Consider the following 27,674-nt stretch of genomic DNA (forward strand, 5'->3'; position numbering starts at 1 on the left):
ACGCTCGGTTTGAAAGACACTCGTTCTCGTTATTGACAGAAACTTCCACTGTACAACAAATAGAATAAATGAATTAGTCCACTAATGGAGAAAAACTTGCAGTGTTTTCCGTATAACTGTACAGGCCAACGAGAACCTCTCTACCGTGTTTTGCTGTCATTATGGTCGTATGGTTTTATGGTCGTATGGTTGTTTCTCTTGTCCTTAAACGTATCCAACCTGAATCTGGCGACACTGGTGAGGATGCTTGAAGCTAAAACCCACAAAAAACGTTCTGAGTGAATCACTGGGAAATAAAATAAAACAGTAACAACAGACTCTGACCCAGACATTGTGAATTTGTCAAAGAAGTTTAGTACAAAGTCTTATATCTTATTGTATCGTATCACAAAATCTATGTTTGTATGTTTTGGATATTGCAGATTTTCTGGTTAGACTCTTGGATGGATGGATTCAATCAGTAGAGGAAAGAAGCCGAACATGTAAAAATGTTTTCCAACCCAGAATGTTTTTGCACCTTTTTTGATGTGTTTGTGTGTTTGTCTCTTCAGGCCGTCCTCGGCTGCTGCTCTCTGAGCTCTCGGCCTCCATTAGATGAATCATTCTCTCACGGATGTTATGTGTTCAGTCTCTGAGAGACTAACAGGGAGAGGTGAAGCAGCCGGCTGAGAGACCGTTTAATGTTGCGCTGAGCTGCCACTGCTCCAGTCTGAGCTCTTACTCTTCTGCCAGACTCGCTCTGGATAAAGAGCTCTTGCCAAAAACCCAAAATGCGAATGAGCCAGAGAGTTTAACATAAGACCCGCTGACTGTTTCCACCCAGGATGTTTTGATTATTTCAGCCGTAAATGTCAGATGAACAGAGTTTGGAGAAAGGGCAGTGTGTGAAGTGTGAAGTCAGTGTGTCTAATTAAACGTGAACCCACATGTTTTGGAACTCGATAACCTGAAGTGAACTTGTTTCTCGTGGTTTTTCCAGCTCTGTAGTTTTTGTTCTGCTGCTACCTTTCTCAGCTTAGGAAGAGAGAAACCAAATGCTGCACTCATGTCTGGATGTTGCTACAGAAACAAGTGAGAAGAATAAATGTGAAATATGATGTCCAGTTATAACAACACATCCATGAGTTTTAAGCTTATCAGTTGATGAAACACTGCAGGATTTCACAACTCTGGAGAGTTATCACGACACTGTTGCTGTTGAAAATACTTCAGTATACAAGCTGCAAGGTATTCCACCTGAAATGTCCTGGAATATATCTGATTGGTCAACATTTGCTGGATGACTTTGCTTTATGTTGCAGCAGAAGTTGAGTCAGGTTTAATGTTTTACCTGGAAGACTGACCTGTGTTTTTTTTTTTTTGATGCAGTGCTGTTTGAAGATAATAACTTTATTTATATGACACTTTTCAAAGCAATAGTTACAAAGTGCGAAAGCTTCAATAAAATGTAGGATAAAATATTAAAACAAAACAAACAGACAAAAACACTGAGGCACAATAAAGCACAATAAATACATTAAGCTCCACACAATGAAAAAACACTGATTGAAAACAGAAAAATGTTTATGTAGATGTGTTTTGAGAAGCGACTTGATGGTTGAAAATGAGCGAGCCGAAGTTCCTCTGGCAAGGCGTTCCAGAGTCGGGAAGCCTTCCTCAGACTGTGATTTGGTTCATAAGGGTTCAGAAGTTCAGAAATGTCTTTTGGAGCAAGACCCCGTTTAGTCTTGAACATAATTAATCAAATTTTTAAAATGATTCTAAAATTAAGAGGTAGCCAGTGAAGACAGGCCAAGATAGGGGTGATGAGATCACATTTCCTTGAATTAGTTAAAACCCTTGCTTCTGCATTTTGGACCAGCTGCTGTAGAAAACTCGGATGACTTTGAACATGGATGACTTTCTCCAGGTCAGCAAAGGATAAAAAAGACTTTATTTGGTGAAGAAAGCAGGACTGTGCAGTTTTCTTAAGTTGTGCATCAAAGTCTCAGAGTCAAACAGCACACAGAGGTTTTTAGCAACAGGTTTAACATGTTGACAGACTGCCGAGTTTATTGTGGATCGACAGGATAGAGTTTGGTGAACAAACTCATCTTGCTTCTCATTTAACTGGAGGAAATTGTTGGACATCCAACACTTCATCAGGCAGGATATAAGAGTATTTAGCCTGCTGGTGTCAGTCGCTGTTATTCCTACATACAGCGGGGTTTCATCTGCATATAAATGAACTGAATTTCAAAAGTGAAAACAAGTCTCATTGTGAAACCTCTGGAAAGAAAATGTGTTTAAAGGTAAATAAAGACAGAAATGAGTGTAATCTGGCAGTAAGTACTCATCGTTCTCCTTCTGTCGTCGGCAGGGCTTCCTGAAGAGCGAGCGGGTGTCCCGGATGGTTCAGAGCGGCGGCTGCTCGGCCAACGACTTCCGCGACGTCTTCAAGAAGAACATCGAGCGACGCGTCCGGAGCCTCCCGGAGATCGACGGCCTGAGCAAAGAGACGGTGCTGAGCTCCTGGATCGCCAAGTACGACGCCATCTACAGGGGGGACGAGGACATGCGGCGTCAGCCACAGCGGGCGCATCTGAGCGCCGTGTCGGAGCTCATCCTCAGCAAGGAGCAGCTGTACGAGATGTTCCAGCAGATTCTCAGCATCCGCAAGTTTGAGCACCAGTTGTTGTACAACGCCTGCCAGGTGAGCCCCCCTACAGGTCAACCTGAATATTTATACTGACTCGGAATACTTGTGCGACAACCTCCATGGCTGAATGATGAAGCAAATGCTACGGTTTGTTTAGCTGTAGTTCCTCTAATGTCCACTAGATGCTGCTGTCGAGAAACTATGACTGTTCTCTATCCACAAATACCAAGCTGTTATGTTTTATACGTTTCAGATTTGGCAAAGGCTGAGATTCTGTTTTTGCACGATGTGTAAAATGTCTAATAACTTGTAAAATTAAGTTATTAGAACATGTACAAAAGGGTTCATTTTAGTCAAAAAGTAACGTAGACGTAGTAACTATGACATGAAGAGTAAATTTTACCAGTGTAACTAACTTTAGTGTAACGTTTGTCTTGCTTTAAAAAAAAAAAAACGAAAAACAATTTGTCCAGAGACGACTTTCCTCGATGCAGATCTCCTCCTTGTGGCATCTGGAGGCTTTGTGGTCCTTGATAGCCACCAATTTTAAATTTTTGGTGCCCGCAATAAAGCTGTTGTTGGTAGAGACGAGTTCAAAGTTCAAACCCCCGACTCCTCTCTCACCTCAGACAATCCAACAGTCAGTGTGTGAAGTGGGTGTGAATGTCAGCTTGTCCATGTTACAGAGATGGCTGCACACATGTCTGAAGGAGCATACGGCCACCTTAATTCCCCTTCTGATGATGAAGGAAATCAAACCAGCAACCTTCTTGTCCTCTCACAGGCTCACCTCTCTGACCTTTCGACCCCTCCCTGCTGCCTCCTTATTGAACTGTTTCTTGCATTTTTAGAACTCCGAATGCAGTAAATTAAACTTAGAACATAAAGGCTGTAAAAAAAATCGACATTTTCTTCCACAGCAAACAGCCTCATTAGTGACAGACTGTGCAGAGCATCATGAAGGTCTCAGTGTCTCAACACACTGCTGCTCAGTAATTAGATGGTCACAGTGAGCACAATCCAGCCTGTAACAAAACATACTGGACTTCAAAATGTAGGAGTGCTGACGTAAACCCAGAGTGAGGATGACAACGGTAGAATGAGGAGGGAGTGGAATCATGGCATTGAACAGTCCAGCTGTAATAAATAGGCTCAGAGTTGAGAGGAAGTAGATTTCAATCTGTTCTCCTTCACATGAGTTTTCGAGTTTAGAGTGAGCCAGTTGGGTTTATACAGAAAAAACTGACAGCAGCAGTAGTCTGGTAGATGGATGCAGCTCATTGTGTAGCTGCAGAGCTCCTCCAAACACTTGGGTTTGCTTAAAAAAACATAAATTCAGAGTTACAGTCCCTCTGCTGCCTGCTTCCTCTGCAGTTAGGAGGAAGAGAAATGGTGTGAAGTAATGTTTCTTAGAAAGCTCCTGTTGAAACCACACACACACAGAGTGCGGTGGTTTATTTATCACGATCGATGGTTTCCTCTGAGCTCTGCGGTTTCAACTCTGGTTTGGATACGAGACACAGAGAACAGCAGCTGTGTAGTGATGCTGAGGGAAGAACTGAATCTACAATTGATGTGTTTTACATTCTTACAGCAAAAATGAACCAACCCCCCTAACCCACGAGCCTGCTGACAGTTAGACCTGATACATAATTCAATCTGTTCTACAGCTTTGCAGAGTTTGATTGTAAAAAGCAGCTATTTCAGTTTTCAGTGAACAATTATTAAAGATCTGCTATTATGGTCCTTTTTGACCCATTTTTATTAGGGATGCACGATATTATTGGCACGTCATCGGTATCGGCTGATATAAGCTCTAAAGTGAAATATCGGTATCGGCCAAAATGAGCATTTTCTGCCGATTATGAGAGGCCGATATGTTGCCTTCTCCTCCTTTCCTGACTTCTTCCTTCATATATTGTCTTTCTTGATCATACTTAGTACAATCTATGGTTGCATGTGTAATAGTCTCCTCAGCCAGCTGGAAAAAAATGTGTGCATATATTGGTATCGGATTCTCCTCTGTACTCCAGCAGGTTGTTTCTGAAGCTATTTACATAAAATTTATATATATATATATATATATATATATATATATATAGTGATGTATGAAGCAGAGTCTGCTCCTGAATGCGGGAAGAACCTGCTGTTGCACAGTGAAAACTTGAACAGGATGTCTCAGAACAGTGAGATTGTGTCTAAGTTTTCTCACAAAGTTAAAGTAATTTTTTCAAAGGCATCCAGAGGTCACTAGCTTCGCTTTAGCACAGATATATTATATTTGTTTAGCTCAGTAACAGAAAGAAACCATGTTTCTCCATGGTGGTGATGGATGCAGCAGGGCTCAGGGTCTGTTCTGGAAGTTGCTCGATGTCCTCTTGATCACATTCTTCATGTATAAATCCATTATAATGTTGTCATCCTGTTTTCCACGCTGTAATTCTTCTTCTCCTCTGTGCACACAACATCTATTTCCTGTCTCTTCAGGGAGAGGGACCCTCCTCTGTTGCTCTTCCTGAGGTTTCTTCCATTTTTCCACATTAAAGGCTTTTTTTTTTAGAGTTTTTCCTTATTTAAATTGAGGGTCTAAGGACAGAGGATGTTGTATTGCGGTCTTGTTAAGCAGACAGTCGACTGTAAAATGTGCTGAACACACACACACAACCACTCGCCGATAACGGAGGGAAGAATTTCAGCCGTTCCTGATGTTAATTTCCATCCTCTGGGAGGCTGTACAGACTGTATGTGGTATAGTAATGAGTACCACCTCAACACCACTTGCTTTTGAGGCACAGATTTCAAAATTTCAAAAGACTTAAAAAGACTGAGTAGATAGAATAGAGTAATTTTATAGCACAGGAGGCCCCACCATCAATCCATCCTAAAGATAATATGTCTTGTTTTCTATTATTTCAGCCCTTTAAACAATTTTGCTTCAAGGCAAAACTTTCTTTTATAAGCAGCTTCCATTTCTGTCGGGCTGCATCTTTTTCTCCCATCAGAACTGTGTAAACAGGCAGTTTGTGCTGTTTCATTGACACATAAAAAAAATTGAATTTCCTTTCAAACCTCAAATCTGTGCAGCGTGATAAGAAATGATTATCTTTGTACCTCCAGCTGACATCATCATCATCATTAAACCTCATCATCCTCCAGGTAACAGGCTTCACAAAGTTGATGAACAATTATGTCAAACACTATTTTATTTTATTTTTTGCATTTTGCCTTCTGGATAGTTACAGAAACTGTATTCGCTGCAGGATTGCTGTTGACCTTTGACCTCCAGACATTCATAGTTATTATTAATTCCTCTCAGTCTCTGTGTTCAGTCCGACCTGCAGGGACGACGGTCATCTTCAGTCTGCTGAAGCTTAAAGGTCAAATTTAAAGGTCACAGACAGCATGAAAATAAATAATCAATGTGCAGTTTGACAAGAACCTGCAGAATTAAAAAAAAACAACAGATTCTCCAGCTGGACATTCGTTCAGTTCATTCATGTCATGTCACTTTACAGGTGTTCATATGTTAGTAGTGTTTAGGCCTTGCTTTTAGCCTCTCCTTCCTCTCCAGGAGCAGGAATCTCCTCCAGAATTATGTCTCTCATTCATTCGACTGCTTCGTCATAGCGATGAGCTAACGTGTGTTGTTTACAGCCTGATATTACTTTCTATCAGGGATTGATACATTCTGTTTACGATGTGCTGACTAACCTCAGAACTCATCAGTTTGTGCAACAGAAAGAGTCTTTGTTGTAATCTTAAATGTAATACATGCTCAGAAAAGGTGAAGGCTTGATTCAAACCCACTAGAAGTGTGTGGGGTTGTATGTATCTACAGAGACTCTGCTCTGCCTGTGTTTTCTGTGTTCAGGATGTTTCTGTGCGTCAGTCTTTGGGCAGTGGGTGTGTGGCCTCCAGCCAATAACAGCACGCAGGAGGTTGAGATTTGTAGCGTAGCGACCAGGTTACATCGCTGTCTATGTCTCTCTCCTCTGCGCCGCTCTGCTCTCTGGCTCTGGTGTCATTAGCTGAGGGGGAGGGGCCAACTTTGAATGGTGTGTTTACAAACATCAACTGACAAATCCTGCATAGTGCACCTTTAAATCAGGTTTATTTACACGGCCTGTCTGATATCACAGGCTGTGTGTTTGTGTGAGGAACATGGGGAGAAACATCTGGAGAACTGACTCAAAAAGAGACTTTCCTAGCAGTCTCTCCACAGACAGCTTGGAGACTCTTTATCATATCATATCATATCATATCATATCATATCATATCATATCATATCATATCATATCATATCATATCATATCATATCATATCATATCATGTCATATCATCTAACATTGTCTTGTCTTTCTCGGTGTGCTGGGTTGGGGTGCAATGGATCACAAAACTCACAGTTCAGATTGTATCATGGTTTGGAGTCACGGATCGGATCATTTTTCGGATCAGTAAAAAAAAAAAGGGAGACAAATATAACTTTGTTTTCCATTTATTCTGTAAAACTCTTAAAGGAAGGAATGTCTGCCTTTGGTCTTAAATGAAAACAACATTCAAGATGTCCAATATTTAAATAAAATCTATAAAATCTATAAAATATTCAATTAAATTGAATTCAATTTTTTATTTATATAGCGCCAAATCACAACAAAAGTCATCTCAGGGCGCTTTTCACATAGAGCAGGTCTAGACTGTACTCTTTAATTTACAAAGACCCAACAATTCCCCCATGAGCAGCACTTGGCGACAGTGGCGAGGAAAAACTCCCCTTTAACGGGAAGAAACCTCGAGCAGAACCGGCTCTAGGTGGGCGGCCATCTGCTTTGACCGGTTGGGTTGAGAGAGAGAGAGAGAGAAGAAGGGAGGGGGGAGAGAGACACAGAGAAGAATAATAACAATTACAACAATAACAATAATAGAGATATAACTAGCAATAACAATAGCAGTAATACCCAGAGAAGATCTCAAGGCGGGACGCCATCCGGATCCTGGAGTTTCCTGCAAGATGAGAAGGCAGAAAAAAAAACCTCCGGGGAAGAAGCCAAGTTAGTAACATGCATTAATGGTGCATGAATGCATACAGATGGAGAGGAGAAGAGAAGAGCTCAGTGCATCATGGGAAGTGCCCCGGCAGTCTAGGCCTATAGCATTCAATACTCAATTGAGTATGAGGCATGATACCATCTTCCTTTAAACATGGTAGTGAATGAAACAGCAGCCTGTGTCCACATCATCCAAACTTGTCCTGCAGCTTGTTGAACGAGCCACCAAATATTCACCAGTCAGTTAGCAGCTAGATGGCTAATTAGCTGCTCAGCTGCAGCACATTAAACAGCAACACGACACACTGTCTGTCCATGACTTGTACTTACAGCAGTTTTCTTACTTTGTCTCCAATTAGACATTAGATTTTGCAGTCAATCCGTGGTCCACATGTATGCCGAACCACTGGGGGTGGTCCGTACGGCTCATGGATCCACAACGTCCCGTTACACCGCTAGTGCTGGGAGGCTGGAGGCTTTCTAAGGATGCATTGGTTCACCCTGAACTGGTCATCAGATTGGTCTATGACAGCACAAACAAACTGTTTCTTCTTCCTCCAGCATTGTCCACCACCTCCTCGTCCTCCTGCAGCTGCCTACCAGAACCAACGAAAAAACCAGTGGGTCCTCTTCTTGTGTTTCTCCTCCTTCTCTGCATTAAAAATGTCGCCCACAGTCCTGAGTATCAGGCCCAGGTCCTGACGGTTTTGGGCGGTTGCAGTGTAGAGTCGGTCCTGGAGGCTCTTCGACTCTTCCTCCTTTGATCTGAGCTCAGCGTAGATCTTCATCATGATGTCGTTCAGTCCCGTTTCAAACTGAATGTCCCTCCGCTGCTCGGCAGACCGCTCTGATCTTTCGTCTTCGATCTGTTTTTTGATCTGCTGGATCTCTTTCTGCAGGTTGTCACATTGCTGACTCATTGTCTCCATACAGGACAGATTGTTCACTTCCATCGCTTCCATTCTTTGAGACAAGTGCTTGTTCTGTTTTTCGAGAACCTCGTTCTTGTGGCTGAGGTCTCTGTTGTCTTTCCGCAGGGACTCGTTGTCCTGTTGGAGGGACTCCGTTTCTCGGCGGAGGAACTCGTTGTGTCGTTGGAGGGTGAAGAACTCGTTCTTCAAGTCCTCCACAGTCCGGATGTGGTCGTAGTTAGGCCGACTCATTTCCTTTTCTCTTAAACTATCTCTGCTTATGTCTGCTGTTCACGTTTCAGAATGTAAACTGAGGAAAATCTCACCAGCAGCAGCTTCAGAATCCCAGTGATGATGTCACAATAGAGAGAACAGACTGTGATGTCATCAATGGCTCATGTCTCTGTGATTCTGGTTCCACAGTCTTGGGTGTCAAAAATCACTCCCTGTTTATTGTATAGTGTACTACATTTACCCTACACTATTTTATTTTAATGTCTGAATGCTGAGTGTAGGGCTGCAACTAAAGATTATTTTCTCAATTCATTGATTAGTTGTTTGGTCCATAAAATGTGAGAAAATGGTGAAAAATATCAATCACTGTTTCCCCAAAAGCCCAATACGACGTCCTCAAATGTCTTGTTTTGTCCACAACCCAAAGATATTCAGTTTACTGTCACAGAGGACTAAAGAAACCAGAAAATATTCACATTTAAGAAGCTGGAATCATAGAAATTGGACTCAAATTGATTAATCAATTATCAAAATAGTTGGCAATTAATTGAATAGTTGGCAACTAATCAATCAATCAGCTAATTGTTTCAGCTCTACCTACATTTTCCTCAAAAATTTCACAATGGAACAAAATAAATAGTGTCCATGGCGTTCAGTCCCACAGTGCAATGCTCATGTGTTGTGTTTACTGCCAGAAAAAATGAATAAATCTTTGGGTGATTTGCATAAACACATTTCTCTGAGGAGCACAACGTCGCCTCTCTGGCGTCTCTTATCGGGCTCGCTAACATCACCAGCAGCTCTGTGTGAGAGGCACAAACTGAGGCTTCAGCTACAGATAGTGTTCTGTAGGTTTGCTGATGTAGTCGGTGTTACTGGTGTTACACGGTGTTGGGGCATAAACCCATTACAGCCCTCTCCCACCACCCATACCACCGTTTTGCTTTTTTTAAAAAATAGAAATAAAACCCAATTAGTTCATTTTTGCATATCAGCGCCCATGTTGATCAAATAAAAAAGTCTTAATTTGTAAAATATTAAGCAAGCATCCCACTAAGTATTAAGTTATCAATACTTAAGTGTCTGTGAGCGTCTGCAGCAGCAGCAGAGTGTCAGCACAGAGCAGCAGAGTGAGACGTCTGTCCTCCCTCCTGCTCTCCGCTGTAAACACACGGAGCTGTTAGCGAGCAGCTGCTCTCATGTCTCCGGGTGTCGGTGCTTGTTTTTGGCAGAGACTCTCCTGCTCGCTGCCTGCTCAGCCTGCTCTCGGTGTCTGTCTCCGGATGGCAGGTGAGTAGGTCCGGTTCTGGTTCTCTGGCTCGTCTGCCGCAGACTGGCTGTACATGAAGGACGACCTGCTGGCAGCAGCCTGAACTCTGTTGTCACTAACTCTTAAGTAAGGGAAAACTAAAAAATGTAAACTAAAAAATCTAACGTTAAGGATCAAAGTAAGCGTTCTACAGATACTCAACATCATCGACGAATATCTCATCTTGTAAAATGTCCAGTGTAACCAGTAACAAAAAAGTTTATTAATTGATGGGAAAATGTTCTCTCTGTAGCATCTCTAGTGTTCTGACATTTATACTCACACCTACCCACTCATTTTAATGACAAAATGTTTCATACAGTACTAGTCAATAGTTTGACTTCAGTCTTGCCTATTACATCACGATCAGGGAGAGGAAGAGAATTTGAAACTGAATTTTCAAATCCGATCAGATAGAAATAAGCTAATGTTGAGCAGAAAAAGTGGTTTTTACACACAATATGTGTGCTGTTGGAAAAAATCATGTGTACTGTGTAAAAATGATTTAGTGTGTTGTTGCCCTTTAGAGAGTCTCTGAATATGGAGTAGAAATCTAAACCACCCTGCAAGGGAAACGATGCATCAGTAATCCTCAGTGATTCTCCTCTGCTGCTCGCTGTAACTGGCTCCGAGCATAAATAGCTTCCATTTACAGATTGCTTCATGGCCCATTGAGACATCTTTCTCGCCTGTATAACAACCAGAATGTGCCTGTTGCCAGGACGGATTCTATTATTGTCCTGCTTCATTAGAGGCCGGAATAGAAACAAGTGAGGCTGAAGGAGGAGAGAAGAGAAGAGAGAGGGGAGAAATGAAAGCACCTGTGTTTCTAGGTTTTTCATTAAAATCTTGGTGCCATGTAAAACTTTTCACCAGCGATGTAAAGACGAACTGATACGAGTCAGAATATCGGCTACATTGATACGCAACCACAGGTCTGACAGTCTGCACAAAATTTGTAAAACATTGATGCAGCTGTTAAAAAAAACCATACGTGTTGGTGTGTGTGAATCACTCCTCTCCTGCTGGTTTACTACATTTCTCAATCACACACCTGCTTCAAACATTCACCACATTCCCACAGTGAAAGAAACGTCGGTGCCACCATGTTTACTGCTGCCTTTTGTCTTAAAAATGTGCAGCAGTATCATAAAATATGCAGAGGGAACCTTTCATCTTGCTACTAATTTATGAAGGCGATGATGACAGAAAAGTCATTGAAAGTCAACACAGGGAGAGTAACGCTAGCGTTAGCAGCTAATGCTACTTCCAACTGACCACCAGCTCCTCTGGTTGAAGGCAAATGAGTCCAAATGGCATTACTGAAAATACCAAACTCAGAGGGACGATACTGATGTAGACACTGAGGTAAACACACAGTCAGCAGCTAGTTGTGGCAGAAGACATACTTTTCTGGAGTATTGATGATTTAGTATTTGAAATGAGTAATGAGGAAATTGCTGGTTTATTTTAGTCACACGGTACAAATATTAATTCCTAATTGCAGTTGAAATGAATCAAATCAGCAACTTTTATTGCTTCTATTGTTATAAATCTTTCTGTATTGTTCTTGTATCTGATCATGGACTACAGTATGTATCTAGATACTATCAAAATGTACAAAACTGTTCTCTAAAACTGTGTTGGTCAATGTTATTTATATGCAGATGAAATCAAACGTGAAAGGTTCCTCTGGTAGTTGGGAACCTGCAGAGATTTGTCACCAACTCTGCAGCTCTACAGAGGTTTTTAGCCTCTTTTAGCTTCTTGTTTTTTTAGTTTGATAGTTCTGGTTTTACTGCACATGTGCAGAAGAGTTTGCCCTCCCAAGAAAAACGACACAGCAGGTCATAATGTCAGTCGCTCATAAATAACATATAGTTATGTTTGAGTGACAGACGCCATCTAGTGCAGTGTTTTTCAACCTTTTTTTTCTTTCAGTCGAAAATATAAAAAAATAAAACACTGTAGTCTATATTAACAATATAGTCATTCTCGTCAAAGTGTCTTGAATAGGAATCAAATAAACACAAAGAAAAAATCTTTCATATTTCTACTCACTCAGTGTGAAACCTGGGCCTGTTGATGAACACAGAGCTGATATCCTGGCAGGAATCGAAGAAAGACAACAGCTCTCAGTCTCTCTCTGTTTTTATAGCAGTCAGGCTTGAAAAGTTCACCTCACACAGACATGTTGTGGAAAATGGGAGCAATGTCAAAATAGCTTTGTTTGCCAGAATGGGGAACTCTGTGGCAGTAGCCAACCAAAAACTGTCCAAAGGTAGATCAGCAAAGTTCAGCAACGTGGTAGCTAGCTTTAAGGCCTCTCTCATTTACCTTTTTCTCTCACACACCAAGCACAACGGAGTCGGTGTCGTTGCATCCCCGGTGAAAGTAAATCCAAATGAAAGATAACTTTCGCTGTATTGCCTCACGCCAGAGACGTTGGTCGAGCTTGCCGTCTTTGCTTTCTTTTGACCTCCACTTTGACCTTCATCTGAGTCCGAATTTTGTCCAGGGTCCGGTTCGGAGTTAGCGTTTTTCCTTTTCAAAAACTTCTCCATCACTCTCACCGTATAGTCTCGCTAGCCACAACGCCACTGTCACCGCCACCTGTCGCATCCATGCATCACTAATTCTCTTGTTTCAAAGTACAAGGCAATTAGCTACCTGCTGCTACCTACTGATACGGAAGAGTATTACATGATTACCCTGCCAGTCACTAGACAGCACAGACACTCGACAATGGCACATTATTCGCAGATAATAATTAATGCGTTTTCAAAAAAAGTTTTTTAGACTAATTAGGTGAAATTGGATAATTTCCCACAGCACACCTGACAATATCTCGCAGCACACTAGTGTGCCGCGGCACAGTGGTTGAAAAACACTGATCTAGTGTCCGTAATAATTATGACCCGGAGTGGTGGTGCTGTTCAGATGATGCTGTCAAAACTTTAATATACAGTTTCCACCACAGCCTCCATGATCATCGACCAGGAAAAGGTGCATAAGAGGCACAAGGCAGAGCACACAGTGGAAAGTATGTTCTTACAGCTGCATTTATAACCTTTGTTTTTTTTTTAAATCAAACGTAGCTTCACCATGTCATGTGATATCCTACTACAGTATACTCTACCAGCAAATGTTGCTGGTAAAATTGCAGATGAACATTTAATATCCAGGGATTCACATTATAGACACTATAATGCTGACTGTCCTTGTAACACACTGACCACAATTTCACACATTGACCATACACGGTCCTGCCGTATAGTAGGTTTTGACTTAGTCTTGTTTTAATGGAATCAAAGAAATGCCCATTTTTGTCACCTAGCAACCGTTTTCTCTCTAGAATAGTTGATCGCTGAGCATATTGTGCTCTTGACTTCTCATGTCAAAACACTCCTGTGGAGGAAATCTATCTCTCCTCCGCCTGGTTTGGTTGTGATGCTGCTTCAGTACGAGGCAGGTGAAGCTTTACAGCAGGAAACACCTAATCTCCATCCAACCTCCAGACCACAGTGATGCTTTATGAGTCTTGCTGCCTTTAAGATCAGTTTAATTTGTCTGTTTCTCCTACTTTATTCACCTACAGGAATTACAGTTTCTCTGTTTGTCTGTACAGTTACAACTTTACAGCATATTGTACAGTACGGTTCTCGGAGGCGTTGGGATTTTCCACCCGCTCTCTCTCTCTCTGTGACTCACTGGCATCTTTAGTCATGCTGTTTCCTGAATGTCCATTTACAGTCATCTAAAGCCTCATTTAACCCAGACTGCTGTTATGTAAAGACTGTGTGTGTCATTTGTAAAGAATAATATTTAATTTTCTGAGCTACAGGAATTCTTAGTCTTAGGATTCCTTGACACAAACCAATTAGTTACAATTTGGAGCTTGTTAAAAAAACAAAGCATGTTGTGAAATATTTGTTGTGAAGCCAACGATTTGATTATAATTACTCATGCTCATTCCCTAAAAGCTCCACTGCCCCCCCCCTTCCCCTCCCCACCTAAATTGAGTAATAAAATCTGGCTTTTAACAATTCACCATCTCCTAATTGACCAAAGATTAAAGAAGAAAAGAAAAACTAATCTGTTTTCAAACACACATTACAGCTGAGGTTACTGAGAATTTAATTTGGATAGAAGTATGAGTTTTATGACATTTTATAGACTAAACGACTAATGGATTACTTGATAAAATAACTGACAGAGGAATTGATAATGAAAATAATCATTAGTTGCAGCCCTAACATCTAATATGTGTGTGAGCAGCGCTGTGAGTTGATGTTGGAGCTCTCAGGTTGGTGGATTCTGAGCCTCCTCTGTCATTTGGTCTTTGAGGGTCCTTCAGCTAAGAACAGATGAGGAGGATGAGGATAAAAATACAGACTGCAGAGATGTGAGCGAGGCTGAGAGAGGTGTGCACTTCTGTTTCAGTGATAGGAAGGATGGAGGGAGATAAAAATAGAAAAGAGGAGGACCTGCAGCTGGCGATGGATGAAGTGTCCAGGTGTTCAGATCAGCTGGCCTCTGAAGATGAATAACAGTGACAGTCCACCGTCTGTGTATACGGGTTTGCTGATGGATAATCCAAAATTTCACTTTGAAAATGAAACTATTTCCAGTTTTCTCCCTCTATTTTAAAGATGATACTTTTACTTTTTTAAAGAGCCACAACAATTAGTTGATTAATCGATTGGTTGCCAACTATCAAATTAATCGCCAACTATTTTGATAATCAAGTAATTGTTTCGAGTCATTTTTTAAGAAGAAAAACTTCAAATTCTCTGATTCCAGCTTCTTAAATGTGAATATTTTCTGGTTTCTTTAGTCCTCTATGACAGTTAACTGAATATCTTTGTGTTGTGGACAAAACAAGACATTTGAGGACGTCATCTTGGGCTTTGAGAAACAGTTATCAACATTTTTCACCATTTTCATAGAGAAATTAATCGACAAATCAATCAATAATTAAAATAATTTTTAGTTGCAGCTTTACTATTTTCTTATTTTTCAGACCTCAGGTAGTCAGAATTGGTTGAGTAACCACCTCTCCCTCATTCTGTGATGTTGGGGTGCCTCTGGGTAGCATTTACACATCCTCCTGTATATTAATGACTTACATGTCTCTATATGCAGACGATACTGTCATTTTCCTCACAGACCATTTTTCTCACACACAACGTTACATAACTCACAGATTGAACAACTGTGTTAGAAAATGTCTGGTTCTTTGATGGACAGTTGAAGGTACAAGACTATACATAAAGATTTCAGGGTATTTCAGCAAGAAATAGCCAATCACCAGCTTAAAATCTGATCACGTGACGTTGTAAGGTTATTAGACAGCTAAATATTATTAGTGTTGAGATTAGTTCAGTTTTAATTTCAGGGTCACTTTTGACTGAATTCAGGCACTTCATTTTGGTTAGTTGTGAATGTAGCCCTGGTTTAGTCCAGTATTCTCTGTTTGGTTCTTTTATTCACAGATATTTTGACCAAAAACAGGTGTTTACTCAGCTGTGGAGGGCGTCCACTGATTCTGTTTGGGTTCTGTCTGTGTGTCGTCTCTCATTAGTTTAACGGGACAGGTAGATGAAGCTCTAATAAATTAACAGCCGCTCCAGCAACAGCCAGATCTCAGTCTCAGTCTCTGCCCCCCCCCCTCATTTGTTCTTTTGATTCCCGCTGTAACTGATGACAGGGTGTAATTGTAATTGTGTGTCATTTCTCTGGCAGTCTTTCATCTCTTTGTCAGGTGATTACTCTGTGATCAGCTGCTTATATTCAAAGCAGGTCCTTGAGTCTGTAATAAGACAGCTGTTAAACAATAGCTTGTTTGTTTTTTTACTTTGATGCTGAAACTGTTCTGTACATAATGATGAAATATCTAAAGATGATTGCTCAAATCAAAAAGTTAATATATCTGCGTAAAGTATGTGCCTCATCGGTTTCTAATTTCATTACAACAAAGCCAGGTCAGTTGTCTTCGAGATTACTGTTGTCCTGCAGTTTTTCATTAAAAATGCTTGATTTCAGCATTACTAAGAAGGTTGAAAGCAGGCAGAGACACAATAATCCTTTTCTTTTCTTTCATAGACAGTGTGAGGTCACTGTGATTGACATACAACTCCCCTCATTAAATCATCAGTGTCAGTATTTCCCCTATAATAGTGCAGGCCTGTTGGTCCGCCAGGCCAGCGAGAACTCCCACCAGGCCATTTTTTTTAAATGTCAAAAATAATGTCAAATATCCATTCATTTGGAAATCAATAGCGTTTGGGAGTCCCTGTGCAGCGCTGTTTTGAAACATGAGTCAACGTCTGTGTCGTTGCCTGGGAAACTCCAGGTAGCGTAGCTCCTTTTAAGGAATAGGGCAGTGCTAAGCGAGTGAGTGGTTAAGCCAGAGAGCGAGCTTGTTAAGACCGTGAAAAGTCACATCTGTTGTTTCCCGAACTGCTGGAAAAGTGAAGGGGTTAGCTCCAAAGTTAGCAACAATGAGTTAGCCTAACCTGACAATGCTAAACAGAGAAATAGAGAACGGAGAAATGTGTCGCTGCTAATCTTCCCCTCCCCTTGCTTGATGTAGTTAAAGTATTGCAGTAAAAGTACATAAGTATTATGAGCTTGATGTAGTTAAAGTATTGCAGTAAAAGTACATAAGTATTATGAGCTTGATGTAGTTCTGATACACAAATCTGTTTTCAGTTTTTGGACTTTTTCTCTAATCTTTGATTTTTGCTGAAATATTGGATCATTTGAACATTTATTGAAATGAAAGCATGTGAGAAGTTTAGAGGGAAAAATCACTATTTGGTGGAGCTGTTAACAACTCATAGACATGTGAAATGTGACCCCGACTACACACTGCTTTTTGTAAGACGTCAAAAGACAAAAAGGTTGGAAACCACTGGTTTCATCTTTAACAATGTGTTGTATTTGAAAAGCTTGTTATATTATCCATTGTGTCAAATCTTCATCTGAAAAGTAACTAAAGCTGTCAAATAAATGTAGTGGAGTAGAAAGTACAATATTTCCCTCTGACTTGTAGTGGAGTGGAAGTATAAAGTAGCATCACAGTGCAGTACTTGGGTAAATGTACTTCGTTACCTTCCACCACTGTTTTTGTCTTTCTCTTTTGGCTTTGTCCTGGTGAATGTCTGTCAATATTTAATTTCCCACTTCAATGTCAATCCTGTCTGAATCAGGCTTTATTTGTCGTTTCAACACATACTTTACATTTTCCTGTGATTTTAATCGGTAAAGGACAAAATTTTCCTCATTTATAATCAGCTGTGTTGTACAAAATTAGTAAAATTCTAATAAACCTCAATCATCCAAGGCCTTGATGTATTTTCAATTTTGGAGATTTATTTGTTACCACATTGGATTTTTTAAAACATTTTTAACATCAATAAGTTTGATATTAAAAGCTCCTTCACGTGCAGATAATTCTAATGACTCCTTTGGTCATAAAACCTTTTCCACAATCACTAGATTATTTTAAAACAAGTATTTCTCAGTTTCTAAAAAGGTGATATATAGAAGATCAGAAGATGATTTCCTTCAGACAGGCATGACACATGTAAGAGACGGACATCGTGTTGTTTGACATCTCCTAAAATCCGTCTCTATATCTTCAGTATTTCACTTCGACAGCCTGATGTTTGGGCTGCGTTTACCACTCTTGTGCTTCCGTACAGTTTACAGATTAAGCTAAACTATCCTCATTATTGTGTGAGAAAACTCTTCACTGAAACACGCTAACCAGACACGTTCCTTCGTGTTTTTTTCTTTTTAAATCAGCGTCTTAACAGTTTGATGTGAGGAGTCAGCCTCTCTGACATGTTGACACACCGCAGAGACTCTGATTAACAGCTTTATATAAAACCTGGTTGTCATAGAAATGTTCTGTGAGGCAGAATTAGAAAGGCTTCCAACAAAGACCACAAAATAGAAGTCATGGTAACAAAGCCAGCATGTACTCTAATCTGTGTGTGTGTGTTGGTTAATTTTAGTACAAGCAGCCAAAGCGTGGGTGTGTCGGTATCGTCTCTATCGTCCTCTTCCAGAGAAGGAAAATTAATCAACAGAGACTTTAATGAATTTCACATCTATAAAATACCGTGTCTGTAAAAACAGATTCTTAAGAGATCAAATCATCAGAATAAAATCACATTCTTCTTACTTCTTAACTGAAGTTTTTAAAAGTCATGAAGAAAACATCAGTCGGCTCTGTTTTTATCATTTGGGAACTTTATCTGAACAACATCATTTTCTTTTCTGTGTCAGATTCAGAAACTGTTATCACAAGACTGTATTTCCCAGACAAAAGCTGACAGTGACGAGACAAAATCCTGGGTCGTGAATCAAAGACGACGACGGTCCTAGATCCCGCCGTTTGACACATCGTTGTGTAACACCCCCACTGCGAGTCACTAGCATAAAGAATGACGATAAAGCAGGTAAAGAATAAATATTTTTATGACAAAAGTTCAGGGCAGGAGCTGAGTTTCACCAAAACACACCAGCGCACACTGTAATCAATAAGTCTTGCACACATTTCAAAATTTACACGTGTGATTATTTTCACTGCAAACAATTAACATTCACGTCACATCCTGACTGCCTGACTGGGATTCGACCTGAGTGCAGGAAGCAAACAGGTCAACAATAAAACAAACAAACAAAAATGAGGAAGAAAACAAAACTAGTCCGTCCTGAGGGTAATACTCATATCATTTTCCTGCTGCCAGCTCAGTTGCCAGGGCCGACTAGATAGAAAAAGAAACCCCAAAAAAACCCAAAACAAGCAAACAATGAAAATATTCCCACAGCAGGAGCAGTTAATGGACAGCTGATAATCTGCAGGGAAACAAATATTAACAATCATTTATTACAATCAAACATTTATTACACGACTATCAAAGTAAACCTACCGGCTACCAGCCGTCTTCAACCCTGCAGGGAAGCAGGTCTGAAATACATGAAAACAATTAACATCACACACATTCAACCCTGACGGGATAAAACACTGCACACAGAGAACAGCCTTCAGCCTCCCAACTGTTCCTGCACCTTTGTCCTCCCTGCAGTCAGCATGGACTGAGATGTGCACCTGCCTCACTCCTGCGTTCCTCCTGCAGGTAGCTCTGAATATCTGCCAAACCTCACTGATTGATGCATCTCCCCCTTTTTGCTGCTCGGTGCCAGCTGCCACACTAAAAACAGACTGTGTCACAATTCTGACAGTATCAGAAATTTAGGACCAAAATCTCACAATCTGACAGCTGCTGCAACCCACGACTACAAACAACCGATCAGAAGACAAACAAAATGATGCAGAAGTAAGAGAATCAACAGAATCAGTTGCTTCTGCAAAAACAACATATTTTACATTCTAGCGGCAAAAGCAGCATTAACAAAATTGACACAATGGGCCTAATTTTATTTTAGTTATGTATGTTATGTTGAGTTTCGTGTCATATTTAAACCCCAGAATTCTTTCAGACGAAGACATTATGATTCCAAGTCAAACAAGTGTTTCTGTCCTTGTGAAGAAAGTCAGACAGTCTGTTTAGTCTGGACCTCTTGTACATTTTCATACCTCAGAGAAAATTTGATGAATACCACAGATTTTCGTAAATCACTCATAAGTGCCTCTTAAGAACAAGTCTGTTCTGTCTAAGTGCTTCTTGCATGAGGCCCAATAATTCTGAGAGAAATATCGAAGGTTATACAACCAGAACATATAATCTTTTCTACATTTAGCATTACTGCTCAAATTCAATATCCAGAATGCCTCCCTCTTAAGGAGCAATTTCTCCAAATCTCCCGCTTTCTTTAACAAACAAACCTTCTGAATTTCCATATATTCAAACCCTAACCAGGTAATTTTGGTGCCTAAATATAACCAAACCTAAACCACAGCGATGCCACATCATAAAACAGATTTATTTTTCCACAGATTTGTTTGTCTGTGAAAGAACAAATGATGATGTCCTGCATGTTGTTCTTCAGTCCAACAACATATTTTGTCTTTTTCATTTGGAGAAGTTGTCGGAGCAAGGCTAATGTTACTGCTGAAAATAGTCTTATGTCTGGCATTGTTAAGAAAAAAGTAAAGATGCAGGATGTTTTCATTGTTACTGGCTGCTGTTGGTGTTTTGTTGCCTGGTTTATGAACCTCTTTGTGTAACTGCTGACTGAAACGTGTGGTACAAAGAGTTTGATGAGTGATGGACAAACAGTCAGCTGATGAAACCAGACTGTGAGCTCAGTTATCTGGGTGCTGTTAATAAGACTGAGTGTGATTAACAGTCACAGTCACAACCAGGAAGGCAAAGTCAAGAAGTTTTTGTGGTCAGAAAAACAACTTCTGCAAACACTTTACACCCATAAGTTTAACAGCTTCTGGGTTATAATACCTTACTGATTACTAACATCTCCACCAGCTGCTCTTCCTCCTGTTAGCTGGCTGCTAGCTGCATCCATTCAGCATTTATTAACAGTCAGAAGAATCAGAAAGTTTCCGTCTACATGTTTTCCATGTACATTATGAATTTTCAGTAATAAAAGCTGAATATAATGCCAACAATTTAAAATGAAAAGCTTAAATATTGAAAAACGCTTCAGTTTTTGCAGAGGAACAAATATTTGCATATCAATAAAAGGGCGGTGTAATAATGGCTGATTTTCTAAATAATCCCAGAAATAAACAACAAAGAGTGCGTCTGACAAAACCACCGTTAACTGGAACAGCAGCTACCAGAGTTGGTGGAGCTCTTAGACACGTTTTTCAATATAACACTTTTTAATCAACAAGGAAGTTCTAAGAGATTAACATAAGACCGAAAGGGCAAAACAGATTAAAATAAAACACGGTGATATAAAAAGATATAGGATTTATAAAGACTTCAATACTACACAAGATAAAAATAAGCTCAAATTTAATTAAGCTTTTTATTTATTTACTCAGGAAATCTCATTGAGATCAAGATCTCTGTTGGAATAGAGACCTGAGAACATGTTACATATACATATTCATTCACGTCCCAGTAAGAACACAATCATCATACACACTCACAGACACACAACCGACAACAATCACAAACATTATGAAGAAAATCAGCCAGCGAAGCAAAACTTTATTCATAGAGAACATTTCATTCCAGGTGGAAACACAATGTGCTTCACAGATACCAGAGAACCAGCCACATAAACAATGTAAATAATATACAAATAAAACATCAGACGTACGTAAACACAGTTAAAACAGACAAATAAATAAATAATAAGACGTGTGAGTTAAGGCCTGCAACAAATTAGACTATGGAAAAATGGACATTAAAGTGCTGAGTTGGAAAATAAATGTTATTTATATACAGTATAGAGTAAATAGCAGTGGGCCTGATATTGATCCTTGAGGGACACCTTTATCTATAATTTGGGGGCTTGATTTGATACCATCAGCAACAACAGTAGCAGAGAAAGATGATTTAAACCAACTGTAAGAACAAGCATCAAAACCCACAGAAAGCAGCTTATTTAACTAAATGTTGTGATCAACTGTATCAAAAGAGTTCAAACTAAAGAGTACAAATAACCAAGCAACAACCTCCGGGGCTGAAACATGAAGCCAATGAGGAAGTACCATAAACTGCAGTTCCTTGAATGACCACTTGAGGCTCCAAAAGCGAGTCAATCCCCATAGACCCCCATGTTAAAATGTCCAACTTTACAGCAGAAATAAACATGTTTACAGTCTGGTACAAACAACGGTTTTGGTCTCTGTAGCTAATTTCCTCTTTCATGACAACTGTACGGGGGGGAATTTTTTTATAACTCACCCGTTAAAATTTTATTAAACCGTAAAGTTATGCATAATGAAGGACATGGCTGCTTTGAGTGACAGGTCCACCTTGTTTCAGCCGTTCGGCCCGCCTCTTTGCCCATTTTTGATTGGCTGGGAGTTAGGTAGAGTCACACACTGCCAAGATGGCGACGGCCGGAGCGGCTCACTTTGAACTTCAAAACCGCTCTTCAGAAACCAACGAGTGACGTCACGGTAACTACGTCCATATTTTTATACAGTCTATGCAAATAACACATCACATCTTTTTGTCAGTATTCACTCAAAACTCGCTATTTGAAAAAAAGCACATTTATTTTGCTGGCTTTTTAAGAATTTCCCTAAAGTTTGTGAAGAATTTTAAAGGAAACTAACCAGAATAATTCCTGAGGAATCAGAAAACGCTTTTAAAGTTCGCAAAGTTTAAAAAGAGACACAAGATCTCAAAAAATAAGGAGAAAACACAGTAAGGCTCAAGCTCAGTATTTATTATAATTATTATGATACATTATTATTAATTATTATAGAAGTATAAACACATCTTAAACCTCTCCTCCACACTCAGATTTCTACAGCGAGTAAAGAGTTAACAATAAAAACATGTGATTTTAAAAGTGAACTTTTGAGAAGCAGGGTTGACCTCCATCAGTCTGATAATTAATTTCAGTTTCTCCCTCACAGCGTGGAGCTAATTAGGGCTCAGTGATCAGCAGACCTCATCAGTAACGACTGCAGAATGACTAAACACGTCGGTTCAGTTTTCATCTCTGCATGTCGGAGCGTCAGCAGTCAGCACGCCGATCCACACGACCACGTTTCTGATCAGTTCTGTCGACTTAACGGTGACAGCGGGAAGAAAAAAAAAACCAACAGCTGTCAACTCATCCATGTACAAATCTCCATGTCTCAGTAATTAGAGCAGGCGTATGTCAGGCCTGACAGGAAGTGGTGACATGAGGTAAAATATTTTATTAAATAACTATTTTTGTTGAAGATAAAAAATCTCCACAGGTGAAATTGTCACTCATCCTTCTCAGGAGCTAAACTACTTTTTGTGCTTCATAAGCAAATCTTGTTCAAACATCTAATTTTTTTGTTTAAAAAAAAAGAAGAAGAAGAAGAGGGAACTGTTTGACATTTTTAACAATGCATTCAGGCTGAAATATCTCAACAACTGCTGAATAAATTGCCATGAAATTTTGTACAGACATTGATGAACCCAAGACTGTCATGCAATTTTTTGAGGGATCACAGTCTCACAATGCATATTTTAGACATATCAGGCTTTGTAGCATAAAATTCCTCGGACAGTGTTTCCCTGTTGAGCTGCAGGTGGAAGTATAGTAACAAAAAGAGGAACTTTGGCACTAAAAAGACTGTAACGTTGAAAGATATCTACTTGATTTGACTCATTTGGACGCTGAAGCTTCATATTAGCTTCAGATAAACTTTTAAATACAATTTTTGCACAGAAGGAGGACTGTGGATTTTGTCCTCTATCACTTCCATTGTAAAAAAAAACATGCAAAACCGTGCATACACCATTTCCTGTATGTAAACTGGTATTTATAAAGACTTCATGTGCAGTGAGGATGTGAACACCTCACACTGACTTCAGACCAGCGTTCTCATGTTTTTCTAAAGCAATGTGAGGCTGATGTGATGAGGTGAAGATGAAATTGTTTTGGTTGATAACCAGCTGTGCTGACTGTGTGATTTATGAGGTTTACACAGGAGTCAACATTTTAATTTGCTGTTAATATTCTTTTTATTTCATCCTTAGTTGTGACAACGCTTGTAAAGTTGGTTTGGATATGAGCTACGAACTAATACTTGTCATGTTGATGATGGTTTACAGGTTCATGTGATGAATTAATGATACGGACGCTATAAAGAGCTGCACAGCCGAGCGTAATGACAGCTGTTCTGCTGTTAGAGAAGCTCGCCGCTGAAACACAATCTGTGAAAATGCATTTATTCCCCTTTTCCTGTTTGTTTCATTGACAGGTTACAGACTAGTGCAGCAGGCAGAGAATTGATATGAAAACAGCTGCTTAGGGGCTTCTTCATCCGTTTATGGCCTATTATGGGAGTGGAAATGAGGCTCGTGCACAGTTTCACAATGACTGAGATTCATAAAACAGAACCTTGCGTACACACAACTCTATAAATCTGATGAAAACAATGCATCTGCATGAATGTACAGAGTTTTATGTGTGTGTCTGTCATAGGCTCCTTTTGGGGACAAATTTCAGACTTAAGACCAGTTAATTGGGGACAGCTTGTCCAGTTAGGGGACAGAAGCTGTGTCCCCAAATGGGAAAGAGCTGATTTTTGGGTCAGTGTTTAAGGTTAGGGTCAGGGTAAGTCTCCAGGAAATTAAGAAGTCTATGTAAAGTCCCCAAAGTTGACATAAGTAAACGTGTGTGTGTGTGTGTGTGTCAGCTGGATACTCCTTCCTGTGCTCCTGGTATATGGATAAGGATCCTGGCTCGCCAAATATCAATCACTTTGTCTCAGAAACAATCTCAGACTCATGAAAAAAGCCCACCTGCACACATCAGGGGAAATTATCCCCAATTAGTGTTGTACAATAATTTGGTTACCATTGGTAACCATATTTCTCTCTCGCCCTTTTATTTGTAAGTCTGTATCAGGGTTCTGCCTGAATCACCAGCACTACACTGTTAGAGCCAACCACAGTTAATGCTGTCAGTTTAATGTGGGTTACACTTGAAAATCAGTGAACTTTTTGTTTACTGACACACAAATATATGTTATAAGTCCATTATAATTTTGTTTTTCATGCTGTATCGCTGCAATTTGTCTTTCTTGGTCTTTTCTGCACCCACATCTATTTCCTGTCTGTCTGTCCTGAGAGACAGATCCTCCTCTGTTGCTCCTCCTGAGGTTTTTTCCATTTTTCTCCCTGTTAAAGTGTTTTTTAAGGGAATTTTTCCTTATCTGAATCAAGTGTCTAAGGACAGAGGATGTTGTATTGCTGTTAAGACCCCTGAGGCTAATGTGTGATTTGTGATTTTGGGCTGTAAAGATAAAACTGACCTGACTTAACAGGGAAACAGGCCAACATTTCATGAGCAGTTGAAAAATATTCTCTGACCTCATACTTCGCTGTGCTGGTTATTGCTCTCTGGTCCAACTTAATATCCACACAGACTCTACCACAGGATGCTGCTTCAGGGCTGAGTTAAGTACAAACTGACCCAAGAGATTGATTTTAATACTGCACAGACCTTGAAGTACTCCCTGCACCACATGAATCATCTTCAGTCAACACATGTACAGAAGAAACCTGCAGAACAAGGTCAAAGTCTAATAATAATCTGATTGAGCCTCATTCAGGTGTACGATCTAGTCACTTCTAGGACCAACGTGTTTGTGTGTGGTTCACTGCTGCAGGTATCATTGCTGTTAGGATGAGTCTTTACCAAATACATTTCAACAAGTACTGTGTTGTACATCAGATCCCTCTAAGCACTGCTTCCATGGACTGTAGTCAAAACGCAACATAAAACTCAGTTAAATTTGCCGAAAAGTGAATGTTTACTGGTTACATGATTATATTTGAACATTTATGTCTGACTTTTCATATTGAATATTGAAATATAGTCATTGAAACGAGATCCAGAACATTGATCTGCAAATAGGACAAAGTATCAAACCTCAACATTTCTTAAATATGGGCTGAAATGTGTCTGTAACACTGAGCTGAACGTTGGCATCAAATGTCTGCTCAGATTCATAATCATGTTTACTTATTATTTGATTGGATAGTTTCTGATTTAAATAAAAATATTAGTTTTTCACAGGCGGTAATCTCTGGGGCTGTAAAATGAAGCCAATGAGGAAGTGCCACAAACTGCAGTTCCTTGAATGGCCACTTGAGGCTCCAAAAGCGAGTCAATCCCCATAGACCCCCATGTTAAAATGCCCAACTTTACAGCAGAAATAAACATGTTTACAGTCTGGTACAAACAACGGTTTTGGTCTCTGTAGCTAATTTCCTCTTTCATGACAACTGTACGGGGGGTGAATTTTATTATAACTCACCCGTTTAAGTTTTATTAAGCCGTAAAGTTATGCATAATGAAGGACATGGCTGCTTTGAGTGAAAGGTCCACCAGCCGCTAGGTGGCTTGTTTCAGCCATTGGGCCCGCCTCTTTGCCCATTTTTGATTGGCTGGGAGTTAGGCAGCGTCACGCACTGCCAAGATGGCGACGGCCGGAGCGGCTCACTTTGAGCTTCAAAACCTCTCTTCAGAAACCAACGGGTGACGTCACGGTAACTATGTCCATATTTTTATACAGTCTATGGTTTTAGACTATCTTATTTCAGAAAAGTTCAACAGTTTCTTGTTTGACAACATTAACATTTTAAAAATGTTAACTTCTTTTGTTCAATAAAAAAAAGATGTCATGCACATACAAGTGTCCAGTCCACATGGACTTATAAGAACCCAAAATTCAGCTGCAGGGGTGAAACATTTGTCAAACATAGACAAGAATAAAACTTCTTACATTACAAACAAATAACTTTGTCTTCAGCACCTTCCTGAAACACAGCTCAAGTTTTTTATAATCATTCATCCAGAAAAAATCATCAGAGGACATTTTACTGAATAGTGTCGCCCTTAAATCATCATTTAACGAGCAATAAAACATAAAATTGACTTCATCTTCAGTCTCCCCTTAATCACACGGCAAACGGAGTCTTTTCTCATCAGGGAGACATTAAACCAGCCTGTTTCTATAGCTGATTTTAATTAACCTGAACATAATGTGCACACAGAGATCTTTGACTTCTGGATAAATTCTGCTTCACATAAAGCTCATCAGACAATATGTTCTTAATTTAGGTTTGTACCAAACATCAACAGACCGTCTTTCTTTGTACATCAGGAACAGTTTGCACTGTGCGTCATGAATATTACTCAGTAATCTGTTTCACCTCACTAATCAGGACGGGGCGTCCGTGTTCAAAATGTTCTAATTAAACATCTTTCTAGTGAGCTGCTGTTCAGGAATATTCACAAGTTCCAGAGTCGAATCATCTCACATTTATATCTGACATTTGGCGGTCCCCATCCCATAATACTAATGGCCAAAACTGGTGTAAGTTTATGAACTCCCACAACTATCGAATAGCTCGTTATAGAAGCAGAAGGCGTCAGAGTTACGTCTTCATCTGTAGTTGTGGCTCTTGTTTGTTTCTCAGGTCAGAATTAGCTCCTCAGAGCTGCTCGCTGTGACTAAATGAAGTTCGCTTCTCTGTAAACGAGACTCTGACAGCTGATTTTTTTTAAGTGATTCTCTGGGAGCCGTTTTAACACAGGCTCAAATTAAACAGCTTATCTCTTCTCCGCTGTTATCAGCATTTGAAGGTTCCTCTTGTCTCTTTGGCTTCAGGCTATCGGAGCTTTTTTATCTCCGATTGTCGTTTTTAGACGCCTCTGCTCATCACAGATTTGTGAAACGAGGTTTTCTGCCCAGTAAGCAAACCTCGTTCAATTTTCACTCTTTTCTTTCATCTCTTCTTCGAGTCTCGCTGACATCAAGTTTAACAGATGAGTCGTCTCGGCTTGGCTGGCTCATCTTCCCGCTCAGTGTGAAGCTCTTAAACAGCACAGCTCATCCCTCTGTGGTGAAGGTGAAACTACAG

General features: G+C 40.0%; 1 protein-coding gene across 3 annotated transcripts in view; it reads left to right on the top strand.

Annotated features, from left to right (window-relative positions):
• cadps2 (Ca++-dependent secretion activator 2) overlaps positions 1 to 27,674 on the top strand; it is a 254,458-nt gene that overhangs the window by 84,789 nt on the left and 141,995 nt on the right. For all 3 annotated transcript variants that reach the window (XM_067590867.1, XM_067590868.1, XM_067590870.1), the window contains exon 3: positions 2,360 to 2,692. In XM_067590867.1, the coding sequence (XP_067446968.1) occupies positions 2,360 to 2,692 (333 nt within the window). The remainder of the gene's footprint in view (positions 1 to 2,359; positions 2,693 to 27,674) is intronic.

Source organism: Thunnus thynnus, chromosome 5 (genome assembly GCF_963924715.1).
Source record: "Thunnus thynnus chromosome 5, fThuThy2.1, whole genome shotgun sequence".
Lineage (NCBI taxonomy): Eukaryota > Metazoa > Chordata > Actinopteri > Scombriformes > Scombridae > Thunnus > Thunnus thynnus.